Source organism: Phaenicophaeus curvirostris, chromosome 2 (assembly GCF_032191515.1).
Source record: "Phaenicophaeus curvirostris isolate KB17595 chromosome 2, BPBGC_Pcur_1.0, whole genome shotgun sequence".
In the NCBI taxonomy this organism is placed as follows: domain Eukaryota; kingdom Metazoa; phylum Chordata; class Aves; order Cuculiformes; family Cuculidae; genus Phaenicophaeus; species Phaenicophaeus curvirostris.
In genome coordinates, this window is record NC_091393.1 from 8,571,350 (window position 1) to 8,593,292 (window position 21,943).

General features: G+C 38.7%; 1 protein-coding gene across 1 annotated transcript in view; it reads left to right on the top strand.

Moving 5' to 3' along the window:
* The window catches only part of MDN1 (midasin AAA ATPase 1), a 102,174-nt gene that overhangs the window by 38,932 nt on the left and 41,299 nt on the right, over positions 1–21,943 (top strand). The window contains exons 33-55 of the mRNA XM_069851305.1: positions 619–748; positions 2,335–2,568; positions 3,307–3,504; positions 5,622–5,830; positions 6,305–6,427; positions 7,402–7,599; positions 7,686–7,793; positions 8,872–9,060; positions 10,147–10,236; positions 10,347–10,607; positions 10,753–11,023; positions 11,721–11,880; positions 12,145–12,261; positions 13,414–13,622; positions 13,853–13,998; positions 14,843–15,045; positions 15,881–16,101; positions 17,113–17,226; positions 18,023–18,155; positions 18,825–18,934; positions 19,619–19,752; positions 20,478–20,638; positions 20,950–21,070. Of these exons, the coding sequence (XP_069707406.1) occupies positions 619–748; positions 2,335–2,568; positions 3,307–3,504; positions 5,622–5,830; positions 6,305–6,427; positions 7,402–7,599; positions 7,686–7,793; positions 8,872–9,060; positions 10,147–10,236; positions 10,347–10,607; positions 10,753–11,023; positions 11,721–11,880; positions 12,145–12,261; positions 13,414–13,622; positions 13,853–13,998; positions 14,843–15,045; positions 15,881–16,101; positions 17,113–17,226; positions 18,023–18,155; positions 18,825–18,934; positions 19,619–19,752; positions 20,478–20,638; positions 20,950–21,070 (3,840 nt within the window). The remainder of the gene's footprint in view (positions 1–618; positions 749–2,334; positions 2,569–3,306; positions 3,505–5,621; positions 5,831–6,304; positions 6,428–7,401; positions 7,600–7,685; positions 7,794–8,871; positions 9,061–10,146; positions 10,237–10,346; positions 10,608–10,752; positions 11,024–11,720; positions 11,881–12,144; positions 12,262–13,413; positions 13,623–13,852; positions 13,999–14,842; positions 15,046–15,880; positions 16,102–17,112; positions 17,227–18,022; positions 18,156–18,824; positions 18,935–19,618; positions 19,753–20,477; positions 20,639–20,949; positions 21,071–21,943) is intronic.

Here is a 21,943-nt window from a genome sequence, read left to right on the forward strand (position 1 = left end):
TTGGAAGTTGGACTTTAGGTAACTTCAAGACAAGTTGAAAAAAACAAAACCAAATATTTTAAGCAGTGTTGGGAGCTAGAACTGAAAAATAGCTGTACATTTTTTTAACCAGAAAATGATGATTGCTCCATTTAGAGTGGTTTCTACAGTACAGAACAACTCTTTGTAAAACTACATATTTAAAGGGAATTTATTTCTGCATTGCGTTTATGCTATTGATTTTTTGCTGGACTGATTCAGCCAGAGGAAGAGAAGAATTGCAGAAATTGGTTGTAATTGAAGGCAAATTTCCATGTGGCAATTTGCTTCTGTAAGCAAAGGGAGATTACGTAGTCATTGTTTGATACATGATCTTCTAGAATGAAATGGAGCCTTAGTACTTGCAAGCCAGCTCAGTTTCTTTCCATATTCTTTTGAACTTTCTCATTTATCAGCCACTGTTTTCTCTCAAAGATTTTATTGCAAAGTGACCCTGTCAAAACTAGAAGAAAAGGTCTATCTTGGTCACTTCGTTTATTCTTTACAAGTACTGTGGGTACAAGGCTTTAAGTTAACTGCAACTTTAAGTAATGTGATGTAATGTAACTTGAATTACTATGTCATTCTGCTTCTTTGCAGCTTTCTCCTGCATTGCGCAACAGGTTTACAGAAATATGGTGTCCACAAAGCAATGGCCGTGATGATTTGATACAGATTGTAAAACACAGTCTTCATCCAGGATTGTCTCTGGGTGGAATAAACCGTCAAGGTGGGTATTTCTCTGTGTTTGTATACAAACATTGATAAGAAATTAAAAAGTTTGGAGTCTGCTAAACTTTCCTCAGAATTTAGACCACTGTCCCATTTTCTTGTAAGTACATCTCTCTCTGACGGTTATGAAATGTTTTGGACTTTGTTCTTCCCTCATTGTGTGTAGTATGGCTAGCTGGAATTGAGTTCAGGGCTGCATTTACTTCACCATCCAGGTAGCCGAATTATCCCCAGCCCTTCGGTGCTCAATCTTAGTTTCAATGTGAAGTGTTGAAAGAACTGTCACTTCGTTGTCTGCCATCAGCTTCACTCTTCACAGAATCACAGAATAACCAGGTTGGAAGAGACCCACCGGATCATCGAGTCCAACCATTCCCATCAAACACTAAACCATATCCCTCAGCACCTCATCCACCCGTGCCTTAAACACCTCCAGGGAAGGTGAATCAACCACCTCCCTGGGCAGCCTGTTCCAGTGCCCAATGACCCTTTCTGTAAAGAACTTTTTCCTAACGTCTAGCCTAAACCTCCCCTGGCGGAGCTTGAGGCCATTCCCTCTTGTCCTGTCCCCTGTCACTTGGGAGAAGAGGCCAGCACCCTCCTCTCTACAACGTCCTTTCAGGTAGTTGTAGAGAGCAATGAGGTCTCCCCTCAGCCTCCTCTTCTCCAGGCTAAACAACCCCAGCTCTCTCAGCCGCTCCTCGTAAGGCCTGTTCTCCAGCCCCTTCACCAGCTTTCTTGGTATTAATCACTTGATTCTGTCTTGTTACTTGAATTTACAAGGATCTGTAATGACAGCAGAGGCGTGGACTGACTTGTCAGTTATTGTAGTGAGTTTGCATGAAGAATCCCGGTGCGCAAAGATGAGACCACAAGAACACAGTTTAGTATTTACTAATAGTGCCTGCTTTATTGTTATTATACTATAAAAATCAACTAAGCAAAGCAATTGTATTATAAGTTTCAAAAAAACCTATATTGCTATGACTTTATAGTCATGCCAACCCCTGGGTTGGTAGCACTGTGCTGAGCAGGAGAAGGAGATGGAGCATGGTGCTCGGGTGATGGGGGCGATAAGCACTGCACCTTCAGGGCGTCCCCTGGTAAAAGGTGTGTGTTCCATCCTTCTCCCCAATCATCTGGCCGGCATGGACCTTTTATCTCCCTCCCTGGGGAAGTAATATTAGTGACCCATGGCCATCCTGTGAGCGTCTGAGCACCAGTGCATTATTTGTCCCTGGCTAAGAGTGGTTGTTACTTATTATAATGTTCCAAAGGTACAGTGCCAGCAGTCACACCGCAGTATACACTTCCCATTCCAAAAAGATCAGGTTCTTATGATGTTTGCCAATTTCTTTGCACAGCTGACAAAAGAAAGGTTATGTTCTCACAAATATTGCCTCCCTAAATGTCCTGCAACAGACCATCATCTGTTATCTCTGATACAATTATTCTGCCTGTTAGGTTCTAAGAGTACCCATGTATGTTGCAGCTGTACCTGCTTTAATGATGCCTATTATACAGCAGTGCAATAGATCTGATCAATAAAATTATTTGATAACTACAATGATTTTTTTTTTTCAGGGGCAGACATAGCAGAGCTCATGATGGACTTCATTGAATGGCTAACTAATCAAGAGTTTGGTCGCCAGTGTATTCTCAGTGTGCGAGATGTCTTGTCATGGGTTAATTTTATGAATGTCATGGCAAAGGATGAAAAGTCGAATTCTGCCAAGGACTATAGCGTTCTTTACGTTTCTCCAATGATGTCTTTTATTCATGCTGCATGTTTGGTATACATTGATGGAATAGGATCAGGTAAGTCTTCAGTGCTCATTTGATAGCAGAAAATATGAAGGTGTACGCTTGCATTATTTTGAGTAGAATACAAACAAGATGCTTTGGGGCAGCATGGAACTCTTTTATTTATTAGAGAAGCTTCTGCTTCATTTAACAATGCTTTGTACTTTGTATGCCTTCTTTGTGTTTCAGTAGCAAGAATTTGAATAATACAGCAAGCTTAAGTAAATTAGAGGTAGTAATCATGTTACAAAGACTGGCACACAAATTAAGAAAGCCTCAGTTTTTTTTGAGATGCCAGAGCTGATAAGTTACTTAATTGCATGACCATGTATTATTAACTCTCTCTCCCACCCTACTTGTCTACATCTCTGCATGTTAGCCTGTGTCGTGCATAGCTCAGGATGAATCTTTGCATGTTCGGCCATAGGCCCAGCTGATAAATAGGATATTTGGGAGTGAGGGAAATGTGAAAAGCCACCAGAAATGCAGGGAAAGAAGGCCAGGGGGCACTATGGCAAGGGATCAGGGTGATAGTGATGATAGAAGAAGGGATTTTGAAAATAATCTGTCCTTAATGTTGTGGCTCACAGAGTGATAAGTAGTCCTGGAAGCACTGGCAGAAGCACTGACATGAAATATAAAGCTGAAACAGTGTACTGCACAAGAATGATATCTGTGAAGGAAGTTAATTTCTTAGTCATGAGAACGTTCATACTTATGTTTGTGAAGCATGCTTAACTTTTCTAATTACAGGTACAACATCCTGCTCAGCTGATACGGCTTTATTAGCTCGGGAAAAATGCCTGACATTCTTATGTGAGAAAATGAGTCTATTTGTTGAGCTGACAGATCATCAGAAGAATGAACTGAAGATTTATGACAGAACAAAGGAGAAAGAGTTTGTGTGGATGGACAACTTTATGGGAATCCAGCCCTTTTTTATTCCAAGAGGCAAGAGGCTTTGTGGGAGTGGGTGGACATTTATTCTGTGATTTAATTCCCAATAATTGTCTTTTTCACTAAATCTAAGTAGGATACCTGAACTATTACAGAATAATTTATAGTTTGTTCTCAAGCTTTAGAAAAATACTGTTGCTGTTTCCAAGTGTGGTGGTTGCCCAGGCTGCCCAGGGAGGTGGTTGAGTCACCTTCCCTGGAGGTGTTTAAGGCACGGGTGGACGAGGTGCTAAGGGGAATGGTTTAGTGTTTGATAGGAATGGTTGGACTCAATGATCCGAAGGGTCTCTTCCAACCTGGTTATTCTACGATCCTATGAAATTCGATCACATTTATTAAGATGACACATCTGTTAAGTGCTCTCTGACTTTTTAAAACTACTGTTTAATGGCCTAATTTTAGTAGGCATTTTTGGTGTCACAAAGCTTCTTTCATTTAGAATTGTCATTTTCTGTCACATTGCATGGTCATAATGTCTGATAACTGCCACTAACTAAAGCCACAGCTCACCCTGGCCTTGTGTAAGTATGGAAGCAGGGGCCCTGCCTTGCTGTAGCCTCTCAAAGTTTAACTGAAGTTTTGCAAACCTGTTTAGTCTCTGCATTTCAGTTCCTCATGTGAGAACTCAATGCAGATGGTACTATCAAAATATTGCTTTTTTTCTACCCTTATAAAATACAGTGATGGGACTAAAAAATGATGACTGTGAACTTTCTAGTTCAACTCGTTGGTTTTTAGTACGTGGAACTATGTGTTCCTAATGCTACATTAATCGTTCATCTCTGAACATTTTGATATTCGTGGATTGTTAGTCATGTGAAACTGTACAAGGTAATGTTTTTTTCGTAAATTACTTAATTTCCCTCTGCTAATTAGATTGCAAAAGGAAGGACGTCTTGCATACTGAACAGGTATCGAGATGTGTAGCTTAAATTGGCGATTAATGTCTTGTATACCTGAGAAGTTCTGTATTACAGTACTGGGGAAGTGATGTCCTAGTGAGCTATAGTGGCTGGAATTTGGCACACAGGCTCTGTACTCTCTCCTTGCTGTATGTCATAATAACAGTAAAGAAAATATGTTCCTAGAGGCACATTTCAATTAAAGCACTCTTCCTTCACAGAACTGGCAGCGTGTGGGACAGATCAATATGTTGTTCTGTAACATGACTGAATTGTATTCTTCAGTGCCAAATTTTCAAGAACTGCTTTTGAGTTTTAGATTCACGTGTCTGAAATGCAAGGACGGTTGTTTTGATTTTTTTTTCGGTGATAGATTTCTAGTTTGGGTCCTGAACCAGAAATTGTTAAAGTTTCATAGTAAAATACATGACATAGTCATATGCTTTCTTGCAAAATTAAATGTAAATATGCAGAGATGGGCTGAGATATGGCTGTGGGTCAAACTGAGAGCAGGACTAGGGAAGTGATTCTTCCCCTGTACTTGGCACTGGTAAGGTCACACCTCGAATACTGTGTTTGATTCTGGGCCCCTCACTAGAAAAACGACATTGAGGTCCTGGAGCATGTCCAGAGAAGAGCAACCAAGCTGGTGAAGGGGCTGGAGAACAAGTCTTATGAGGAGTGACTAAGGGAACTGGGGCCGTTTAGTCTGGAGAAGATGAAGCTGAGGGAAGACTTTATTGCTTTCTACAACCACCTGAAAAGGAGGTTGCAGAGAGGTGGGTGGTTGGTCTCTTCTCCCAAGTGATTGGTGAGCAGATAGGAGGGAATGGCCTCAGGCTGTGTCCAAGGAAGTTTAGATTGGACATTAGGAAAAATTCCTTCACAGAAAGGGTTATGAAGTAGTGACAGAGGCTGCCCAGGGAGCTGGTCGAGTCACCATCCTGGAGGTGTTTAGAGGGCAGGTAGATGAGGTGCTTGGGGTCATGATTTAGTAGTAGGCAGGTACAGTTGGAGTTGATGATCTCTAAGGTCTTTTCAAAACTTATGATTTGATGATCTCTGTGAACAAGCTGCAAGCTTAATCTCCATTGCTTGCAGTAATGTGATCAGAAATTAATACACAGGATGATCTCTGCATGCTGTCAGCACCTCCAACATAAACATTCTTTTTTAATTGTGTTCTTATTTATCTTTCGGGTTTTTTAGGCCCTGTTCTCCAGAGGAACAGTATTGCAGATTATGCTCTGAATGCTGGGACTACAGCATTGAATGCACAAAGACTATTAAGAGCCCTGCAGCTTAACAAACCGATTTTGTTGGAGGGATCACCAGGTGTGGGCAAGACCAGTCTGGTTGCTGCCCTGGCGAAGGCCTCGGGAAACTGTCTTGTTCGAATCAACCTGTCTGAGCAAACGGTAGGATAAAATATTATCTTTGTAACTTAGTGTTTATGGCAGGTGGGAGGTTTTGTTTAACGCAAAAAGTGTGGTTCTTTTTAACTCTGGCCCTGTTTCTGAAATGCCAGTTGAGCAGTGAGCTGCTATGAAGGAGTGCCAATTCACTTGAAAAGAACAGAAAAATCCAGGAAGGCATGCATATCTCTCTCTGCTGGGTTTTTCTTGGCTTCTGCAAAGTTAGCTGAAAACAGCTTTAAGGCTTTTAAACTTTACTGTTCCTATATAATTTTTTTCATGTTAAATATAGTAGCTGGTCACTGGAGTCCTACCATGAAAAAGCTTTTAGCATCTTGCAGTTACTGAACTCTTTTACATACAGCTATAATGTTGGTATTTAAAAGGAAAGAAAATGTGAAGTAAAGTTAGCAGAAGCGGTTTATGAACTCTTGTGGTTTTGTAATCTTCCTCACACCCCACTCTCTACTCCCAAAGGATGTGACAGACTTGTTTGGGACAGACTTGCCCGTTGAAGGTGGGAAGGGAGGAGAATTTGCCTGGCGTGATGGACCACTCCTAGCAGCATTAAAAGCTGGACACTGGATTGTATTAGACGAGGTAAATTCAAGTTTAAGGCACAAATGAAATGGAATGTTGTGAAAGAGCAAAGGTGGCAGTTTGGTGTGTAATTTGAGGGCTGGTAACTGAAATAAATGCGTAACACTAGTTATGTGCATCTAGTGTGACATTGAAAGTGATTATTCGGCTTAAGAGAAAATTAATCTCCTTTTACTAATTCCTTCTTGCCATTGTTGCACTGTATTGGGAGTGTAAAAAACTGGCTTTGACTAGATCTCTTAGACGAGAACGAGGATTAGAATCGCAGCTTAAATTATTTCTGATAACAGAAGATGAATTTGATTTATGTTTGAAAGCCTTTGGTAAGAGTGTCAATAGAGGTTCTGATATATATGCTCTTACATGGATATAATTTCACTGAAATAGAAGGTGTTTTGCTGGGATTCATGCACTGTGTTGGGTACTGATTCTATTTTCCCTCTATAAGCTGTCCTGCCGCCACAGATTCATTTGTGTACCATGCAGCGAGTGCTTTCAAGCAAATGCATGCGTAGAGCTCACTTCTTGGCAATCTGAATTCTAATTATTGCAGAGTGAAAAATTGTTCAATTCTGTAGCTGTTTGTATACCTTGTTTTTTATGGTGAAGAATACCACTTTAAACAACCATTATATTTAAATAACCCAGACTGCCTTCATTTAAAAAACAAGCAATGTCACAAATGTATGAATGTAAGTTCAGAAGAAGTATCTTGAACATGCAGGTTTTACAATACAGATTTGGTTTATTATGTTGAAAACACAGTACAAATAGCAAGTGCGTTTAAGGAAGTGTTATAGTTTTGTTGTTCCAGTGTAATTACAATATGGCTGGAGATAATAACATATGACAGTGCTAGAAGAGCAAAAAAATTGGATTTTATCTTTTACATACCCTCTGACTGTGATCTAACTGTAGATTATGGAAATGGATTTTATGGAGCATTAATGTTGTATCCTTATTTCTTTCCTCAGTTGAATCTGGCTTCTCAGTCTGTATTAGAGGGGCTAAATGCATGTTTTGACCACAGAGCAGAGATTTATGTTCCAGAATTGGGAATGAATTTTCATGTACAGCACAAGACAACTAAGATTTTTGGATGCCAGAATCCGTACAGACAAGGAGGTGGAAGAAAGGGTCTGCCTAAGTCCTTTCTTAATAGATTTACACAGGCAAGCTTATTTATTTGGTTTACACTATCTCAGGATCTTGTAGTTTTCTGATGGTAGCAACACTCAGCATGCATTTGATTCTACAGGTGTACGTTGACCCACTGTCAGCAGAAGATATGGAGTTTATTGGTAATACGCTGTTTCCTGCTATTGATAAAAGTATTATTGCTAAAATGGTTGCTTTCAATAACGAGGTAAGTATATGTTTTAATATCTTTTGTGTAGAAGTAGGCAGAAGGCATTAAGACTTAAAAAATTCATGTTCAGTTTTCAAGCATTTTTACAGAGAAGTGTGTGGGCGAAGAGGAATGGAAGTATATGCAGAGAGAGCTAGGAACACAACTGAAACCCACGTGAATCCTTGTACTATTTCAATCAGATACTTGGTTGATAACTGAAGGGGCATTATTTTGCACAGAAGATAAAAAATTATATATATGTAAAAAACTATTTCTATACAAGGTGGAAGCAATTATGCTTTGGTAGCTTGGCAAATTGGGTTGAGAAAACGTTTTTCCACACATATGGATTATTCTCAAAGCACAAACAATGAGCTGTATCTTGACAAGAACTGAAATATGTAGTTATGTTTGTAGTCTGAATTTTTAATCTATGTTTATTACGGGATGCTGTTAGCGAAAGCAGCATCCGACATTTACAGAAATGGAAGTTTTAAGGTTATGTGGCATTCATCTGGAACACTGAGAGATCAATAACAGGAAAATCTTTCCTGATAGGATTTGTTTATGGCAAAGGGTTCAGAGATGCTCAGATCTAAAAGTATGCTAATATAAAAGGTTTTCAACAAGCATCAATTACAACGCACCCACTTACTAGCTCTTGTGGCTTGGATGCTGCCATTTTACACAAAGTGAGGGATATAAAATTTTCAGTAAGAATTCTATTTATGATAATGCTTCTGAAACTGGGTTATCTTTGTCTTGTGAAACTAAGTGTAGTAATATTAAAAGAAAGTAATATTCTGTGGCCTTACATAAAATCTTTTGTGGCAGCATCTTATTGATTACTCATTTACAGAGTGCAAGAGCGAAAATGAAAATAAAGCTGAGTGTTAGAGAATTAGTAGAGTAGAGACCAGCTAAATGAAGTTTTAGTTACTGACATCTTCAAAAGAGGGCATACAGCTTGCTCTTTCCGTTGTCCTGTCTTTTAAGTATTGTGAAAGGCAGAAGTTCTGTTGAGTTTATTTTTAGATGTATTAGCACATGGGTGGACTAAAGAACTTTCTTTATTAACTTACACCTTTTCCAGATTGAGAAAGAAGTAATGGCTGAAAAAAAGTGGGGACAGAAAGGAGGACCTTGGGAGTTCAACTTACGTGATCTGTTCCGTTGGTGCCAGCTTATGCTTGTTGACCAGTCACCAGGATGTTATAATCCAGGCCAGCATGCGTTTTTGGTGTATGGAGAAAGAATGAGAACTAAGGAAGACAAAGAAAAGGTGAGCCGTGTGTCCTCCTTCCTTGCTCTTCAGATTGTCAGGACGAGTTCTAGAAACCCATGTGTAAATTCGAAGATGCCTTGCAATCAGTCATAGACATTACTCCTTCCAAAGGAAAAATAGATTTGTTTGAGGTTTTGTAGTTGTACAACTGCTCCTCTTGTCCTTTAAAATATCAATTTGTTTGCCTACTAGTATAAAACCGGAAAGATGGTATAAAGAAAGGCAAGTAGAATAACAAAGGACTTAAAAAGAGGAAACCACAATATTCTTCTTTGATTCTGTGTTAAATAATGATGTTCTCTTATAAGTGACATGACTTGCATGCATTTTTGTGAGGAAAGAGAAGATAAGGAACAGAGAAAAGAAATAACACTGAGATGCAGACCATTTCTTAAAGTTATGGTTAAAAAGCACTTGTGTGGGTACAGTAAGTAAAAATAATGTCCCGTAATTTTTCCCTTCCTTGACAACATTTTTAAATTGTTCTGGCTTGGATTTCTTTTATTGACTTTTACTTGTGTTGCTTCTTTCATCTGCCTGTCGTATTGGTCCCTTCATTCTGTTAAACTCGCTGCTTACGTTTCCTCTGATAAAAGCGCTCACTGCAGTGGTTATTCCCCCTTTGCCACCTACATACCCCTCACTTGGCTAGAAATCTTTGGCTTTTGTTTAACTTGTTAGGACATTTAAATGGTATTAAACTAAAAGTCATATTGTAAGACTGAAGTTACTTATTGAGTGCCACTGGAAATTTTTCTCACAGGTTTGCTTTCTCCTTCTGTAGTGTTACTATGTTTTTGTGTTATCAAAGAGCCTATTTAGGAGTAACTTCCTTCCTAGTATTTTGTTAAACAGAAACATTGCTTCAGGTATTTCAAGTCACAAGAAAATGTGGTTAATGGAAGGAATGCTGTGAGCAGCTCACACTCACTTCGAATGAAATGACACTTGTGATTAGGCTGTGTTAGTTACTATCATGTGGCCATAAAGCTGAGAGGGAACCCTGCTTCAGTGGTAAATCTTTAAAACAATGGCTAACTTAAGACTGATAAGTCTGCTTTTTTGCTCTTTTAACTGTTTCAGGTTATATCTATATTTAGAGACGTTTTTGGCCAGGAGGCTGACGTGTATACAGGAACCAGGGAGTTTCACATCACTCCATATAACATTCAGGTAAGCTCCACTCAACGGTTTGTGAGTGGAGAGAGGAGGATGCAACTTGCCCAACTGAGCTTCCATTTACCTCTTTGATTACTCAACCATGCGTGTCTCATGCCTTCCAGATTGGTTATTCAGTTCTTTCCCGTGGCAACTATATTCCTCGTCCTGGCAGAAGTCTCTCACTTCTGCATCATTCACTTCAGTCCCTCGAGTCCATGATGAAATGTGTGCACATGAGCTGGATGGTAATCCTAGTGGGCCCAGCAGCTGTCGGCAAAACCAGCCTCGTGGAGCTGCTGGCCCATCTGACTGGCCACCGGCTAAAAATCATGGCAATGAACAGTGCAATGGATACAACTGAACTTCTAGGCGGATTTGAACAGGTAAATACTGTTTTGGTAATATGGCAGTATTTTTTTCCTACCTAACAGTGGCCAGTTCACTGTGTTCTTAGTGTTTAAGCACCAAGTGTAGCCTTAGGTACCACCGTCTTCCGGATGAACTAACTCCATAACGGCATGTTTGCAGGTTGATATCAATAGGCCATGGCAGCGCCTGTTGGAAAAAGTGGAGCATGCCGTGAGCACACTGGTAAGGGACAGTCTTCTCCTGACAGAAATTTGTGCAGATGATGCTGAACTTGTGCTGCGTGCTTGGAGCAATTTCATCCTGAATTACAAACCCAAATCTCTGGGTGAAGGAGGTAGAAGTGTTACAGCTGAATTAGTGAGCAAACTGGAGGGAATACTTGTACTTATCCAGCGACTAAACAACAAAATAAATTCTTACTCAAAGGCAGGTATGTATGGTGGGTGATTTGAAATAAGACTATATGTTCCTCTGAAAAAAATAACTGAAATATATAAATCTGCAGTGAAAGCTTGAGAAAACTTGAAAGGTTTTTTTGTAGGTTGTTTGTAATGAATACTGTTGCTTCATACTTCTTATACGGTGGCCTAGCTTCTGAAAGCGTTACTTTGGTGGTGGTTCTTTAGGTTTGTTTTTTGTGTACTTATACCTGGTAGCAAGAAATTGTCCTGTACTGAACTATTCAATGTATGATGCAGTACAGGTCTTGTCTTGTCCTAAGAAAGGGAATTTGGATATTATTTTCTTGCATTTGTTTTCTGGAGTATTTATTATCTGAGCTTTACAAATGTCAGTACAATACTGCGTGGGTTGTTTTTCCTTTTCTTTTTTTCTAACTTTTTTTGACTAAAATGTGGCAAATATCTATCAAATGTCATCTAATAGGGAAGAAAAGGTAGAGAAAAATATCAGTCTGTTTTATATTTCTCTGTGCTTGCAAACCTCCTCTGTCTTCATGGATTTTACCCATGGGAGGCTGTGTGAAGAACTGGAGCCTCTGCTGTTATGTTACCCTGAGAAGTAGGAAGCATATATGTTAATTAACAAAATAGCTACTATTTTTCTTGAATGGAACAGGAAAATACCGGAGTGTTTTAAATCTTGATGTGAGATACGCTTTCTTTCAGAGTTTGCTCACCTGGTAGAAGATTTCCGGCGTTTCAAGCTGCAGCAGGCCCAGGCTGCTGACTGCAACAGCCACGGCACTTTTGAGTGGGTGGACGGGATGTTGGTTCAGGCCCTGCAGTCTGGAGACTGGCTGTTGATGGACAATGTTAACTTCTGCAAGTAAGAGATTTTAGTGACCTTATTTCACTGAGTAAATCTCTTAACCTCCCTAATTTACCTTGTCTCTCACTGTATGGTTCACAACTGAAGATTTTGCATTTGTTCTGGAAGTATCTTTCTGCCTTAGGCAGCTGAGTAGTTGATAAATTTCCCTGTAATTACCTGTTTGGCTTTTTGCTTAAGACTGGTACCATTTTGATTTGGGTTCATAAAGGGATCAAATTGTTACCTTTCTATAACCATTTATATTTCTTTTGAATATAGCCCTTCTGTGCTGGACCGCTTGAATGCTTTACTTGAACCAGGAGGCGTTCTTACCATGAGTGAGAGAGGTGTGATAGACGGCACAATTCCTACGATAGCTCCTCATCCAAACTTCAGGTGCTTTGCTTTTCTGCCTTTTTTTTTTGACTCTATATCAACTAGGAGGTTTAGGAAAATGTCAGCTGTGAGCCAGTCTTTTTGTATTTTGAACGCTGTTCAGTTTTCCTATGCTGTAGTGACATTGTCTGTCTGGCAAAGAAGAAAATTGCACTGTGATGAACATATGATAGAGAGCTTGAGAGGCTTGGCTTTATATTCTTGTTGCAGCAGAGATTATTACACTAAAGATACACTGCTACTTGCTAGCACAATACCTTTGCCTTCATTCTACATTTCTCATTTAAGATTTCAACACTTCCCTATCTCACTGCAACGGAGTTGAAGATGTATGTGTTGAATGAGATGAAGTGTTCAGATACATTGGTAATGAAAGCTGGTATATGAATGTTCTTATTCTCTTCCTAGCTTCTTCCATTTCATCCATGAATTTGAGTTTTCTGCAGTGACACAGCTTAAAAGAAATAAAACAAAACTAAAAAAAACCCAAAACCAAACAGGCAGTCTCTGTTTTTCTCAGATATGAAGTAGTTTTTGGAGAAGAGAACATACGGAGTATTTGTACAATTCCTACCTTTTATGAATTCATGAAAAGAGTATTAGAACAGATATGTTTTGGTTCCTCTTACTTAGAAACTAAATCTTTGACTTTTCAGAAACTTGTTTTTATGTCATTGTACTACAAGTTTTATGGGGTTTTTTTTGTCCTTGCTTTTAAGAGATGCCTACTGATAGTATTAACTACATGAGTGTTGTATACGTCATTTTTTAAATATCACAGATTTATCTGAAGCTGTGCTAAGACTTCTAAAAGTCATCTTCATAGCTCAGAGGTGTCACTTTTTTTATAAGTAGACAAATTATAAAATAGGAATAGGCCTGATTAGCAGAGCTAAAAATCATGCAGTATATCTGTGGCTAATTTCAAAGTGTATTTATTTGTACAGGTTTATCAGTTGAATTCGGTAGATGTCTTTGGCTCTCTAGATATCAGTGTCCCCATTTTTATGAAGATTAACTTAATTTATGAAAGAACAGATTCAGTGGTTCCAGGTGATAAAGCCATAAATTACATCTTAATGTAAGGTGGTTGGACTAGATGAGCACTGTTGGTCTCTTCCAACTAAACTATTTTATTCTAATATCCAACAGGCTTTTCCTTTCCATGGATCCAATTCATGGGGAAATATCCAGAGCCATGAGGAATCGTGGGATTGAAATTTACATTCCCGGGGAGAATGATGGACATGTATTGGACAGTCTGGATTTGAAGCTGCTTTTGAATGGTTTGGGTTTAGTGGGAGACAGCATCTGCGATGCACTTCTGGCTGTGCATTCAGAAACCAAGGCAGCAATAGCAGGTAAGAAAAGTCTGTTCAGTGTTTTTTAACAGCTTGGGCTCACTACATATATTTGGACTGACTCTTTAATATTAAACTTGGTTATTTTATTGTGTTGTGTCCTAATAATATGACATAAAAGTATAATTAGGTTGTTTTGGGTTGTTTTAAGTGAAGTTTGTTCTCAAGAGGGTTAAAGGGCTGACAGTTACTAAACATTTATATCACCCTATATGTTGTGAATCTTTCAGGTTCTGTGTCGTCGTTGTCACCTTTGCTTCAGGCTGCAGTGTTAATTGTGCAGCACACACAAAGAGGCCTTGGATTAGAAAAGTCTTTTTACAGGGCCTGTTGGGAAGTTTATGGCCGCTCACAACAACTACAGATTAACCAAAAGGTAAAACGTCTCTTTTTGAAAGCTCTTCTGATGTCATCTATATACATGAAAAATATAGAGTCATAGAATTGTTTGGGTTGGAAGGGGTCCTCTGTTTACTCACTGCAAGGGATTGATGAAAGTGATGCTCTTGGAGAGATGAACCAAACAATTTTAAATGTCCTCTCAGGCATCTGTTAGGTGATGAAGACAAGGGGTTACGTGGCATTGGGATATATTCTCTATTTTCCAAACCTTTTTTGATTCCACTGCAAGCAGTGCAGTTGTGCATGTCATTTACTTGGGATCAGTTGAAGCTTCAGAAGTTGTTGTTTGGTATAGAATGGTGATGTGCAGTAAATTTCAGCTGTCACCTGTCTTTTCATGACAAGTTTTGTCAGTCTGGTGACATCTTGCTGGAGACAGAGGTCAGATGTGTGGAAGTTGCATGAAGACTGTCAATCTGACATGTATTTATTGAGATGTTCCCCAGGGAATAAACGTGGTTTGTCAGACGTTTTGTAGATGCGGGCTCCCTCTCTCATAACATAAGGGAGCCAGAGAATATCCTAGTTGGTCTCTGAGGCTTACTTGTTTTTTAACAGCTTCATCTGGGTTATAAATACTGATGAATCTATAGGCTGAAATGCTGTGCCCGATTCCTATTTGTAACTCTGTAAATGTTATTTCAGTTATGGTTGGAATGTTTTGGTGCTTGTATTTTGTAGGTTGTATGTTTTTTGTAAAACATTTGGTTTATAATGCTTTCATAATAAATGCATGTGATTAAAATGTTTCCTTAGCTATTGTACTTGTATACATGTTTGAATATGATTTTAAGCTGCTTTTTGGTTGTTTGTTGTAGCTTGTGTTAGAATTGGTTACGAAGCACGCTTCATCTCTGGCTTCCCATGAAACTTGGGGTGACTCCTTGCTAGCAGTGGGATTGTGGCCGGACTCTCTGCCTACATGTCTGTTTGCAGCTGAAGACTCACTTCTTTCAACAGTCAGGAGCGATGCACAAGTCCTGATGTACTGTCTGAATAGACTAAACCTTAAAAACTGCAGGTAGGCAAAACCCACTTGTTGTTGAAGGAATAAGTAAGGAACAAGATACGTGTGAAATACTGGTGGCACTACATTGATCTCTGCAAAACTTAGTCTTGAGCAAATTGTGTGGGTAGACTGTGGTCATCACTCTGAGGTTCCTGTTACTTTTCCATGCAACCACTGCAAATGCAAGTTTAATTATTTACTGGTTTATTCTTCTGTCCAAAATACTTCTCTCTGTTCAGTTTTCAGTAAGTACCTTTGACCTATTTTGAGTTGAGTTAGAAGTAGGCATTTAGCAGAAAATGTGGATGTAAACCCTGGTTTTACAAGGTTATAAGAGCCCCAAAAATATCATCCTTCAATTTCCCCCTGAACTTGAAAAAAAATGAGTAATTAGTTTTAAATATACTAATGATCCTCTGTACTTTCTGCTTACATGTAAATAGTTCTTCATCAGTTATTTTAGGTGTAGTTGCTTCACGTGAAAAAAATAAATTTTCTCCTTGTGCTGGAATTTTATATCAATGACACTTCTCTCGTCTTTGTCTTTTTCAGCTTACCTTTATGTATCTTTCTGGTGCACAAATCAATTAAAATTTCTCAGTAAAATGCTGTTCATATTCACTTCTGGCACTGCATGAATTTTTGGCAGTAGTAAATTCCTTATAGTAGACCCCTAGCAACAGATTGGCAGTTGGAAACTGGCTTTAAAGCTAAATAGAGAAAAGAGGAGACATTGTTACTTCCTTGCCTAAAGATAGTTGTGTGCTGATGCTTGACTTGCAAAATATATTCTTTCCTGGAACTGGCAGTTCCTTGATTGCTGGTCTTCCACTTCTTTGTGTTTCAGGACACAACCACTGACTCTGCAAGATCTTAAAAAAATTATGCAGTCCACTAATCCTGAGAGTCTCACATTCAGTGCTGTTGAGATAGATGCAGAATGGATGGATACAATGGAAGTTCTCCAGGCTTCAGTGAAATTATTCATAGAGAAGGCAACCAATCAAGATTGGACATTGAGAGTTAAATGGCTTAACTCTGTAGCCAAAAATCTGCCACAGGGGCTTGGTATGTAATTTTTTAACTTTCTCTTGCCTAAGTGCTTATTATATTTTCACAAATCTTAAGTCTTCTATGAAAACATTCAGACCATTGAAAAGATCCGATACGGAAATTCTCAACTGTCCACTCTAAATCAAGGGCTTTGAGGTGCCAGGGAAAGAAATGGAAATGGGTTGTGCATGTTAGGGACAACAGGAGACTTAAGCCTAAATATTGCCTTTTATTATTCAAGCATGCATGTAAATTATACTGCCTCTGAATTACAGTTACTTCTTTATATCCCCTGGTCTGTGTAAGCAGATATGCCTTTCTCTGCGCTATTTTTTTTTATAGTGATAGTAAAAGCAGTAAAATGCCTTCTGTTTATTTGGTGTTAAAATACAAACATTTAGAAAGCCAGGAAACTGCAGTACTGAGATTTCCTGAAGCTGTCTTGCCCTCACATTCAGGTATTCATTGCTTGATATCGTTAATTGCATTAAACTTGTGGAGAGTTTAGACAGATGTTAGTGCAAGTAATTCACACACTTAACTTTCTTTTGTGGTGTGAAATCTCACTGTATTCTTCTTACATGAATGGGATTGTGTCCCCTTGATCTTGCTGTCTTTCCAGAGAGGTATATCTATAAACTGGAGAGTATTTATATAGTTACTTTAATGACAGGTATGTCATTATGTGAAGATTTTATTGTTTTTAATTAAGGGGGGAGGAAAGGTATACTGTGAAGAAGATTTCAATGTATGAACTTACGGATTTTCACAAACCACATTTTTAATAGCATGCATGAAGTATCACCATTTTAACTAGAACTCTTCACTGGATTTCTCTCTTTGACCATGATATTCTGACTGCTTTTAAGACCTTTTGTAGCTAATACAAAATAAGAGCAGCCACCACATATAGAGTCCATGCACAGATGAGATTCAGGCTGCTTGTATTGGATCAGTTAAGTTATTTTTATTTATTTGTACTAAATGCTGTCTTTTACACCTATATTCTCTCCCTTCTACCTACAGATCCAGTGAGGATTCAGCTGGAAGCAGGTGCTCTGGCCCTGGGCAGTTTCTATGCAAGTTCCCTCTCATCTGGAGTCAGTAACATGATCAAGTTGCTACAGCCAAGTATGACAGGTACTGCTGAAAAAAATTTGTGCGAGACATTGGTTCTTGCTTTAGTTATTCTCTGAACACACTGCACCATTTTTAGGTTATGTTTGCTTTTGTTGCAAAGAAATAACAAAGCCATTCTTGCTGTCTAGAACTGCAAATATGGCAATTAAATGCATTCATCCTGTGCAGATTAGGTGCGAGTGCTGTAACTGTGAATTCTGACTCTATCTGTGACCCAGGTGTGTTCCTACAGCTAACAGTTAAGCTCTTTAGAGTGATGTGAGTACCTACTGCCTCTCTGAATAGATGATTTTAGGCATGCTGTTTTGTTCCCAGCATTCATTGTACTGTCCCATTTGAAACCTATGTTGAGGCCCATAATTTTCACTCAGTGTTTTATGGGGAGCTCAGGCCTATGTTTTCCTTTCCAAGCTTGTTAGGTGCATGAAAGGTATGTGTCTGTGTATATGTATATAGTAACATTGGATCCTCTATTGATGGTCCTAGATATCTTGCCTGGACTGTGAAGGAAAAGAGAGTTGGACTTGAGTTTCCAGGCTATCTTTCTGGGTGCTCTCACTGATGGTTCATTTTACTTACACTGTTGTCTTACAGAACCTACAGTCCACTTAGTGCTTTTCTAGTGCTTTTCTGTTTGGCTATCTGGAGTGAGGGAGCTTAAGATTCCTCTTTCCTCTTAGGCTTCCTTCTTTCATTCCTTAATGGTTTTGGATAGGCAGGGGGATCAAGGAAAGTCTTTCACTGAATAATGTTTCCACTGCTGTACTGTCTGGTCTTGTCTTGTCTGCCTTCCCAGATGAACATGTAATGCCTCTGGACCCAAGATGGAATATGCAGTTTTTGGACATCATTAGAAATTCGATGAACTTTGATACAGAAATGGAGCACACGGATCAGCTTCTAATCCTTTTGAAGTCTGTAGCAAATCGGTGGGTTACAAAAAAAAGCTTGTGAAGATTGCCCAATGACTGTAATCAATGCTGTATAAATACTTGCTGTATAAACACTTGCTGTATTTGCCAAGTATGTTTTTTAGGTTTTGATAGATGGTGTAAAACACCAGGCAGACGTTTCATCCAGGAATTCAAATTCTTTGCTTCTGTTTTCTGTTGAGGTAGAGTACAACAGATCACTTAATGTGGAGAGCAATGCTCCCAGCATTCTGTGTAGTCTGGAGTTCAAGGTCAAACTAGAATGTGGGATAAAGCATAGAAGAGGCAGAAACAGCAGTGCGAAATCTTTGCCATAAAACTTAAGTAGTTACCCTGCTTCTGGATCTGTACTGCTTTTATTGAGAGCAAAAAGTACACAGATTTTGCAGTCACAGCATAACAAAGCAGCTGCTTACATACCCTGGAGGTGGTGGTGTTGCATCTGCTTAGTAGCTCACTGCCCTTTCCTTCCTGGTTACTGCTAAAGTCAGGAATCTACTGTTTGTGAAGCTTGCTTCTACTGAAACCAGATTCAAGCAATTAGTTATGCTGCGCTTGTTTTGTAACACAGTGAAATGTCAAATATCACTCTTTAGTTCATCACTCTAATAAGGAAGAGGCTTTAAAATGGTACTGAATTTCTGACAACTTTTATTTTAAATTCAGGGCAGTATTATTTCTTGACCGTGAAAAAAGAAGCTACACTGAGAAGAATTTGATTACCAGCAAGAAGCCAAGAAATAGTATCTTAAGAATGTCTCTAGATTTCCGTAAAGGTGGGTTGATTTTCCCATTCCTTTTGGTTCTGTGGTCGGTTTGAAATATGGTTTATTTGCACTGTTAATAAAATGTATACTTTAAACATAGCGTGTCCTGGATTTGCAAGGAAAGATTGTGTGAATGTAAAGCAGTAAGATGAAGGCTAATATGATATTGTGAAACATTATTCTTAGATGAGGTATACCCTTACACTTATAGCATTTATATCGAGCCTCTACTCGGGAATGAGTGAATGTCGTTTCTCTCTTAATTAAATTATCTAAACTGTAGGGCGGTAATGGAGAGAAATTGAAATGGCCTGTTGTTTGGTTAGGAAGAATAGCCATGTTCTTCAGATATCCTTTTGTTCTAATCCTCTGTCTATTGTTTTATGTAAGTAGGATGTTTTACTCCCCAAAAAAGGGGAAAAAATTAATGATGAAATTAGCGTGTTGTGTAGAAGCAATTGATTAATGCTTCCTTCGTTATGGATTTTTTTAATATTAAATGCATAGAGGTAATAGAGAATTATGCAAAGCTACTTTCATTACTTCAGTTCTTAGATCTTTGCATGTTGGGGTTTTTTTTCTCCCTATCATAGGGAGGATCTAGTGATTAGAAATTGACCCTTGTGTGACATGTGACATGGTTGGAATATTCAGTCTCTTTCTTTCTTTCTGTCCCTCTTCCCCAAACCTCAGATCCAGGAAGTTACAACTGTCTTCCTCATGGCATTGTGGTCAACCTTGCTGCTTTCTTTGAACTTTGGGATGCATTTGCATTTCACTGGGTCAAATCTACTCAGGTGGCCTTAAGTGACGATGACATGCATGATGTGAGTAGACTTTTTCTAGTATTGTTGTGGAAGTGAAATGAGATTGTGTACAGAAGACTAGTTTCAGGGACCATGAAAGAAATCTCACTGCTTGTGTTGGTACTCAGAATATGCCTGAGACCAGGCAAATGAGCATGTTTGTTTCAGTGGTTGTATTTGTGATCTATCTTCTAATTTCTTCTGTGTGGAATATAAGTTATCAGCTTTCATTTACTTGGGGTGGGAATTACTTCATCTGAATGTACACACCTAGGACATGGATGTCTATTACTGAACTTGATCGTCAAGCCTGCTCTGCCTGCTCAAGGTGACATGAATCATAGTGTACAAGTACCCTGTTTTCTCCACTGATGATCAAGGGAGTATCGGCATCTGTCTCGGATAAATATATCTGAACCTGGGCATCTGAGGTCACATACAGGTCATGGAATGGTTCACTTCTCCCTCTCCCTTTTCAGACCATGAAGATCATTTTGCTGACATCCAACAATGACATTAGACTTGGTGCAAGGATTGCTTGGTTGTGACTTGTGTAGCTCCACCTGCCAGTAGAGTCGTGTGGTACTTTTAGAGAACACGGAGCTGAGTGCTGTTTGTGTACCACAAAATACAAAGCATTGTGTAAATCTGATGTTAATGCAAGTGGCACTGGCTTTGCTTTTTCTCTTGCTTGAAGCACGAAGTATTGCAGTAGGAAAACTATAACCTGTTTGTTTTGTTGTTAGATTTTATACTGCTTGCTGTGGCGTGACCGGTTCTGGGCAGTCTCTGACACTGTGACAGTGGATTCGCCAGGGTTGTCACTTCTTTCTCTGCACTGGCACTGGGTTATGAAGCATCTAATTGACAGAATTCCTCAGATGCTTATTGGATCAGACCAGCACAAGTAAGTAGGTTTCTAGTAAATGGCTGTATAAATTACTAAAGAGTATTACAGCTAGCTAGCATTGTTTGGCAGTGATGTCCAAGTTGTGTTCCATTAGTCACATAAATACAATGTATTAAAACACTATTAATTTTTAAAATTTAGATTTCTTAGCATTGAGCTTGTTTGCCCAAATGATCATCTAGAATTTTTACCCCTTTAGTGGAAGGATAAAAGTAAGGACTTTCCTTTCTCGTGCATCCTTTTGCCTTATTTTTCAGTCTTCCAAGTTAACCATGTAGGCTTTTTTCTTCCCTCTTTTTCTTTTTAAGGGTTTCCAAGGAAATTCAATGTGTTTCACAGCAAATTCAGAGCTGCTTGGCCGGTCCTGCTGGTATTTCTGCCAGTCTGAAGAACTTGCAGAAGTCCCTAGGAAGACCTCTTCCTTTTAAGGTATTGGTACTTTGTTTACAAGACATTTGTATTTCCAGTGATACCCAAATATACTTTAAAATAGTCATAAAGATTTACAGAACTTACTTTCCAGGCCAGAAAAAAAACCATTGTTTGAACTTGTTAGATTCTTTAAAAAGACCATTTTGGTATATATTAATGTACATCTCTTTTTGTGAAATACATAGTTATCCAGACTGCATTTCTACTATTAATTATGCTTTGTTACAGATAGCAGTTATGCAATACGCAATGATGCCTAAGCACAGAAATATTACTCCTTTCTCTTGGAAACTTGTGACTATCAGCACGCCACTTGATTTTTAGTGAACATACGTTTATAGAATAGACCATGTACTTTCTTTTGTACAGCATAGGATGGGGCTGCCTTATGACTTTTGACAAAGCCCCATCTGTGACACTTTTACTGGTTTTTTTCTTAAGTTATTCCAGCAATTGTTGTCATTCAATAAAAAAATCTTACAGTAAAATTTTCTAAAGAAAACAAATTCCTTTTTAAACGCAAGGCAGGAGTAATTCGGTAGGTTGTTCATGTTGGTGATTAGTCATTAAACCTAGGTTTTTATGACCTTATCTCTCAAAGATACTCAGCTGTTCAAAAATGCATGTTGCTGCTTTGTAGAGCTCTGAAGAACATTCAGTACTGACAAAGTACTTTGTGAGATTTTTGTACCCATCCAAATGTATTTAAATTGCATCTTTTAAGTGACAGTAGCTTCTGATGATTTTTATTATTTTGTGTATTTACTCCACATAGGTTGGGCAAGTTGCCATGTTAAAGTATTGTCGGTCTGCATGATATATCTAGTTTCTTCATGAAGGGAAAAAAAACCACAACAAAACTTTACTAGG